This window comes from Myotis lucifugus, unplaced genomic scaffold, assembly GCF_000147115.1.
Source record: "Myotis lucifugus unplaced genomic scaffold, Myoluc2.0 scaffold_124, whole genome shotgun sequence".
Taxonomy (NCBI): domain Eukaryota; kingdom Metazoa; phylum Chordata; class Mammalia; order Chiroptera; family Vespertilionidae; genus Myotis; species Myotis lucifugus.
In genome coordinates this window covers 1,694,863-1,702,106 of record NW_005871172.1, presented here as the reverse complement: position 1 = coordinate 1,702,106, position 7,244 = coordinate 1,694,863, and the positions used below count along the sequence as shown (strand labels likewise).

At 53.9% G+C, this 7,244-nt stretch overlaps 1 protein-coding gene across 1 annotated transcript; it reads left to right on the top strand.

Moving 5' to 3' along the window:
- The first annotated feature begins 429 nt into the window (after positions 1 to 429).
- Positions 430 to 3,031, top strand: MYOD1 (myogenic differentiation 1). The gene is made up of 3 exons (XM_014460060.2): positions 430 to 1,263; positions 1,718 to 1,796; positions 2,118 to 3,031. The coding sequence occupies exons 1-3, from the start codon at positions 637 to 639 to the stop codon at positions 2,366 to 2,368; spliced, it is 957 nt and encodes a 318-aa protein (XP_014315546.1). The 5' UTR covers positions 430 to 636; the 3' UTR covers positions 2,369 to 3,031.
- The last annotated feature ends 4,213 nt before the right edge of the window (positions 3,032 to 7,244 follow it).

The window sequence follows — 7,244 nt, the reverse complement described above, 5'->3', positions numbered from 1 at the left end:
TCCCATCTGACTTCTACGCCTACCCTGCTTCTGGGTCCTTCTACCCCAAATCAGAGGACAGATGAGCCCAAAGTCAGTTGGGAGGTGAGCGCCCTCGGCCAGCGTTTCCTGTGGACACAGGGAGAGTCTTGTGCTGGAGAGGTTTGGAAAGAGTGTGCCCGGGAGCCAAGTGCAGCCGCGCCGCTTAGCGCTGCCAGCTTCTGCCTCCCTTTCTGCCTGGGGAGGAGTCAGAGCGCGCGCGCTCCGGGTGTGGAGAGGTAGGGGGATGGCCCCCGCGGCCACCCAGGGGATCCCAAGCTCCTCCCTTCCCTGCTCCTATTGGCCTCGGGCGCCCCCGCCCCCAGCAGCCGGCTCCAGCTCGGGGGACCAGTAGGCTACTACTGGATAAATAGCCCCCGGCGCCCAGCTTGAAGTTAGGGGTGGAGAAGCCCCAGGGCACTGCCGCCACTTTCCCGGGTGCCCGTCAGGCCGGACCCAACAGGGTAGGGTGGGGGGTGAGCGGGTATACATCCAGACCCCCGGAGCACTTTGCTCTCACACGGCGCCAGTCCGGGGCTCCAGGGTGGCAGAAAGTTTAGGGCAACCCTTGCCGCTGGGGTTGGGCAAAGCCAGGACTGCGCCGCCCCGGGCCGAGATATGGAGCTGCTGTCGCCACCGCTACGCGACGTAGACTTGACGGGTCCCGACGGCTCTCTCTGCAACTTCGCTACAGCGGACGACTTCTACGATGACCCGTGTTTCGACTCCCCGGACCTGCGCTTCTTTGAGGACCTGGACCCGCGCCTCGTGCACGTGGGCGCATTTCTGAAACCTGAGGACTCCCACTTCCCTGCGGCTGTGCACCCGGCCCCCGGCGCCCGCGAGGACGAGCATGTGCGCGCGCCTAGTGGGCACCACCAGGCGGGCCGCTGTCTACTCTGGGCTTGCAAGGCGTGCAAGCGCAAGACCACTAACGCCGACCGCCGCAAGGCTGCCACCATGCGCGAGCGGCGCCGCCTGAGCAAAGTCAACGAGGCCTTCGAGACGCTCAAGCGCTGCACGTCTAGCAATCCTAACCAGCGGCTGCCCAAGGTGGAGATCCTGCGCAACGCCATCCGCTACATCGAGGGACTGCAGGCGCTGCTACGCGACCAGGACGCCGCGCCCCCTGGCGCCGCGGCTGCCTTCTACGCGCCCGGCCCGCTGCCTTCTGGCCGCGGAGGCGAGCACTACAGCGGCGACTCCGACGCATCCAGCCCGCGCTCCAACTGCTCCGACGGCATGGTGAGGCTGGAACCCCGGGATAGAGGAGGAGTGGGGCAGCTCTCGGGGTACATCTGTGAAGCATTTCCTCTGGGGGGAGGGTTGGCCGGGGAATCTTCCGGGGAGTGGATCCAATGTCCTGGATAGTGTTTGGGGGACGCACGGCAAACGTGCGAGCCACCTGATTGGGAGTGCTATTAGAACACTGCTGCACCGTGATCTGTTCCCCACCCCCAACCCCACCCCACCCCCGCCGTATTCCTATTTCCAAAGTTAAGATATGTGCTCCTAGGTGACTGTCCGCCTTCTACTTGGCCTGACAGCTCCCGACAGCTCCTGTCCACCCTAATCCCAGCCCCACCATCAAGTAGGACAGGAAACTCGTGGCTGAGACTTGGGGAGCTGGGGTGGGGACACAGAGAGTGATGCTCCAAGCGGTCCCGCGGCCTGAGTCAATCGCCCTTGCCCTTTGCAGATGGATTACAGCGGCCCCACCAGCGGCGCCCGGCGACGGAACTGCTACGATGGCTCCTACTTCAGCCAGGCGCCCAGCGATGCGTATTCGCGCCTCGTCCCCACGTTCCCCTTTGAACAATCCTAGCTTCCCTCTCCCTAGGACCGTCCCCCCCACACACACCCACCCACCTCCCCCACCTCCCCACCCACCCCCGCTCCACACACACAAATCCTGGGAGAAGGTGCAAGGAACGAAATACTAAGCGCTTAGCTCCCTCTCTTTTTGCCCGCACTCTCGGTGGATCGCGCCGGACAATGGCAGGCCATCCGTTTCCGGTCGGTCCCAAAGCACTGGGACCCGCGTGGGAGAGTTGTCGGAGACTCACCCGCTGCATCCTAACCTCTCCCTCCCCGCGCAGAACCGAGGCCCGGGAAGAGCGCTGCAGTGTCGAGCCTCGACTGCCTGTCCAGCATCGTGGAGCGCATCTCCACCGAGAGCCCCGCCGCGCCCGCGCTTCTGCTGGCCGACCCGCCGCCCGAGTCGTCCCCGGGCGCGCACGAGGCGGCCGCCCCGGAAGAGGACGATCGCGGCGCCCCAACCCCTACCCCCGATGTTGCGCCGCAGTGCCCCGGGGGCGCGAACCCCAATCCGATCTACCAGGTGCTCTGAGGGTGTCGACCGCCCGTGTGGAAGGACGACGCTATCCACCGCCCGAGGGATGGTGCCCCTAGGGTCCCCTCGCGCCCAAAAGATTGAACCACTGCCCCCAATCGCGCTTTAAAAGCAATCCCTCGCGAGGGAGGAGAGGCGGGAGAACTGACGTGTTTCCGCCTTTGTACCCCAGAGCAAGGACACAGTCCTTTTTCCCCCACGCAGCACCCTTTCCCTGAGACCCACTGCGATGACCGGTCTGTGTTCCTCCGTGGGCCAGAGCTGATCCTAGAGGGGCCAGGCCCTTCCTCTTCCTCACCCCTTTGCCTCGTGGGTGGGACTCGCGCAGACCTAGGCCCGAACTCAGACGCCGGGTTCCCTTATGCGGTCTCCTTTCGTGAGCCCTGGAGACATCAGCTCTTTCCCACCCCCCCTGCGCGCCGAGCTCCCGTCCCAAGCGTAACAAGTGTAACTGTAACCTCTCCCACTCCCTATTCAGGACCACTTTTTGTAATACTTTTGTAATCTATTCCTGTAAATAAGAGTTGCTTTGCCCGAGCAGAAGCCCCTAGGGCTGTATTTATCTCTGAGGCATGGTGTGCAGTGCGAAAGGAACTTTGTATGTTTATACCAAAGGGGGGCGAGCCGCTGGCCTCGCTCATGTGTTGGAAATAAAAATGCTAATTTATACCAAGGCGATCCTGGCTTTCCCTAGGGGTCGGGGCAGACTACTGACCCAATACAGCAGCTAGCCCTGCAGGTGGCAGGCGGGTTGCACGGAGGAGCCGGGAGAAGGAAAGGAGGGGTACGTGTGTCTCCAACATGTGGGGAGGTTCTTATGACCATGACCAACATGATCACACGTCAGTCAGCGGTTCTCATGTCAGATGCATATTAGAATGATCTGAGTAGTTTATAAAGTGATCCATGCCTGCCTCCACCTCACCCCCGAGAATCTGTTTTATCTATCTGCCCCAGACACCTGGGGCCAGATATTGGTATTTCCTTTTTTTAAAATATATTTTTTATTGATTTCAGATAGGAAGGAAGTGGGAAAGAGAGATAGAAACAATGATGAGAGAGAATCGTTGATCAGCTGCCTCCTGCACACCCCACACTAGGAATTGAGCCTGCAACCTGGGCATGTGCCCTGATCGAGAATTGAACTATGACCCCCTGGTTTATAGGTTGATGCTCAACCACTGAGACACACTGGCTGGGGTGGATATTGGTATTTCCAAAAGCTTCCCAGGTGATTCTGACGAGCATAAGAGATTGAGAACCACACTTCTCCATACACAGAGGGGAGCCACAAGGACCACTGGGAAGTCATGGCCCCAGGAGCCACTCAGAATCCTCATGAGTACAGAGGGTGTGCTATGGTGCTCACCGCATTACAGGGAAACACTAAACGAGTGTAAAGGGGCATGGCAAGCTGCCTGGTACTCACAGGCTCGTAGCGATAGGTGTAAACACAAGGGGACATCGTTGAAGATGAGGCAGGTCCAGACGTCTCAGCTCAGCCAGTAACCAGGCACCTCAGGTAGAGCATCTCAGCCAGCACGCTGATCCCCTAAGACCCAGACCCTGCAAGGAGAGGGGCACGTGCAAACCTGCATCCCCGCAGGTGGCACAGATGCTCTCATCAAGATATGGCCACTCTGGGAGCAGAGAAGGGGCCACTGATTTAGCCAAGGTGCTGGGGAAGAGGTGCCACTTGAGCTGTATCTTGAGAAACAAGAAAAACAACCCACACACAACCACAGGGGAGAGATCATACACACACATACACACACAAATACACACAGAGGCACTTCTGCCCTCCCATCCTCCCATTGAAGGATAGCCTGGCAAAAATTCTTCCCCATTCACATGCCACCCCAACCCCCACCCCCTAACACTCAAGACATCAGTGCTTCCTAGTCCCACCCTTACAGACCCTTTTCCCCTCGAAAACCTTATAAGCCCACTTTCAAGGGCTCTGCTCACCAAGTGGGGGGCCCTGGGGGAAGCAGGCACGATGTGATGCCAGCAGGAAGGGCCTCATTTCCTATCTGAGCATCTGCTCTCTGCTCCCAGGAGAGCCTCTGCTCTCCCCAACGCAGGGTCCCTAAGGAGCCAGCAGAGTTGCTCTGTTACTAATGATCCTCAGCTTGTCTTCTGGCTGCTTCCCCAGATGTGCCTCTGGGTTTCTTACACTCGTGGAGACCCCTTGGGGCTCATTCATGAATTCATTCATTTAACAGATGCCAAGCCCTATGCTGGGTGAACACAGAGACCAGTGGACACAGTTCCTGCCCTCGGGAAGCACCCAGACATTTGGGAAAATTGTATCTGTCAGCAGCTGGTTACATGACAATGAACTAAGTGCTATAATGGGGGTATATGCAGCAGAGGAACACAGTAGGGACAGAAGGGACAGACAAGCAGGTCGCCCCTAATAAGAATCTTGAAGGAGTTGGTCAGGAAAGAGGAGCCAATGAGGTTGCTCCAAGCTGAGGAGACAGACAGTAAGTACAAAGACCTGGAGATGACAGAAAGCAAACTGTGCCTTCATGAAACCAAAGCTGCTCACGGGGAGGGGCCAGAGGTGAGATGGAGAAAAAGCAGAGGCAGGGCCTCAGTGATCTCATTTGGGCTTTATCCTGAAGGCAATGGGGAGCCATAGAAAGTCTAAACAGGGGAAGGATTCAAATAAATCTATATTTCAGAAAGGCCAGTCTGGGCTGGCAGAAAAGCTAGGATGGGAGACATGTCAGAAGTGCCACCGGAGGACACACAGCGTGGCCTGAACTGGGATAGTGACTGTCGATGGGAGAGAAAGCATAAGAGTGGAAAGAAAGCATCGGTATTGAGGGTACCGTGGAGAACCTGGAAGGCACAGTCCTTACCCTCACACAGCTGAAAATCCACTGGGGAAATAGCCATTAGACAAAGAACCAAATGGACAGATGCCATGTTATACATGCTGAGAGGTGCTATAAGAAAAAGTAACAAGGGGGCATCTGTAATACTTTAAACAATAAAGATCAATGTTTAAAAAGTAAAGAGTGTAATGCCAGATGATCATGGGGTATGAGAAGTTAACCAGGTGTGGAGAGGAGGAGGCAGTTTCTACACGGAGGGAATTAATTACAAAAATGAAGAGGGCTCCGGTGGCCTAGAGGGAGCTAGTGTGCAATTAGGGAAAGGTGTCCCTCCTTCCCGAGGACACTGCCGTGCACAAGGCAGCCACGACCGGACCGCAGCCCCACTCACTGCTCAGCCAGGTGCACTTGTGCAGTGAACAGCCCACATAATCGTCATGTAGAAGAGGCAATAAAGAATACGCAGCCCACCAGATGCAGTGGAAAGGAGTGGGCAAGACTGGTGAGAAAAATGAGCAAGAGGGGGAAGGCAGAAGAAAGAGGAGATGTGGTGGGAGATAAATACAAAAATGATGATGGTGCTGCTGCTGAACAACAGTTGGTCCTAGCTCGGGTTTTTCCTCATGTGTAAAATACTTAAATCCTCTCCACACACCTCACCACTGTTAAAGGGAAATGTTAAAATGTGAGACGGTGTAATAGTTGTGTTTACACGGCCCATAGTTATTTTTTCCAGACAACATTTAGCAGCAGGTTTTAATTCATACAGAACTTCCCCAGTATCAGGGGCGCGTGAGTCCCAGATGATGTCAATGGCTGCATGATTCCTGGGATCTAAGCCCAGCTGTGCTGCTGACCAGTTTTGAGATCTTGGGGATGTGGCTTAACCCATCTGGACTTGGGCTTTCTCTCGGTGGAAGAGATTGGTGAGTTTAAAAGGTATGTTCTGAAATTCTTTAGTAATTCACTCAAAGCATTTCAGAAAAAGATAAATGAAGTACATTTTTTTTTTACAGATAAGGGAACTGGGACCATGACAAATAGATTTTTCTCAGCGTAAGCAAGTAATTTATAACCTCCTACTTTACTGATCCTCCTTTTACTTTTCTCTATGTTTTATTGAGATACAATTCATTTACCATAAAATTCACCCTTTTAGAGTGTCCAATTCAGTGGCTTGTACTATATTCCCAATCTTGTGCAACCATCCCCACTAATCTATTTTCATTTCTATGGGTTTGCTTCTTCCAGGCAATGGAATCACACACTATGTGGTCTTTTGTGTCTGGCTTCTTTCACTTAGCACAATGTGTTCCAGGTTAATCCATGTTGTAGCATTTATCAGTACTTCATTCCTTTATTTTGCTGAATAATATTCAATTGTATAGATATGTCACACTTTGTTTATCCAGTCATCAGTTGATAGATATTTGGGTTATTTCCATTTTTTAGCTGTTATACATAATAGTGCTAGGAACATTGACCTGCAAGTTTTGGGGTAAACATATGCTTTTAATTTTTTTGTGCATATACCTAAAAGTGAAATTGCTGGGTATATCATAACCCTATGTTTAAATTTTTGAGGAACTGCCAAAGATTTCCCCAAAGCAGCTGCACCATTCTACATTCCCATCAGCAATGTATGAGGGTTCCAATTTCTCCACAGCCTAACAACACTGTTATTGTCTTTATTCTAGCCATCATCCTAGTGGGTGTGAAGTGGTGTCTCATTGTGGTTTTGATTTTGCATTTCCCTAATGATTAACGATGCTGAGCACTTTTCCTGTGCTTATTGGCCATGTGTATACAGTGGGGCCTTGACTTACGAGTGTCCCAACTAACGAGTTTTTCGAGATACGAGCCGTCTCTCGGCCGATTTTTTGCTTTGAGTTGCGAGCTAAAATTCGGGTTATGAGCCAGCTTCAGATACCCCACCGCTAGTTGGCGCAGTGAAAGTCACAGTGAACGCCACAACATCCGCCCAGCATCACGTGTCTCACTCGTTCACTTTATGATTTGACATACGA

What these genes read in the sequence shown, in the direction of transcription:
- MYOD1 (XM_014460060.2), top strand. Translation starts at nt 637, where the DNA reads ATGGAGCTGCTGTCGCCACCGCTACGCGACGTAGACTTGACGGGTCCC. An exon ending in CCAACTGCTCCGACGGCATG is followed by an intron (nt 1,264 to 1,717) that starts GTGAGGCTGGAA and finishes TGCCCTTTGCAG; the next exon opens with ATGGATTACAGCGGCCCCAC. An exon ending in CTTCAGCCAGGCGCCCAGCG is followed by an intron (nt 1,797 to 2,117) that starts ATGCGTATTCGC and finishes CTCCCCGCGCAG; the next exon opens with AACCGAGGCCCGGGAAGAGC.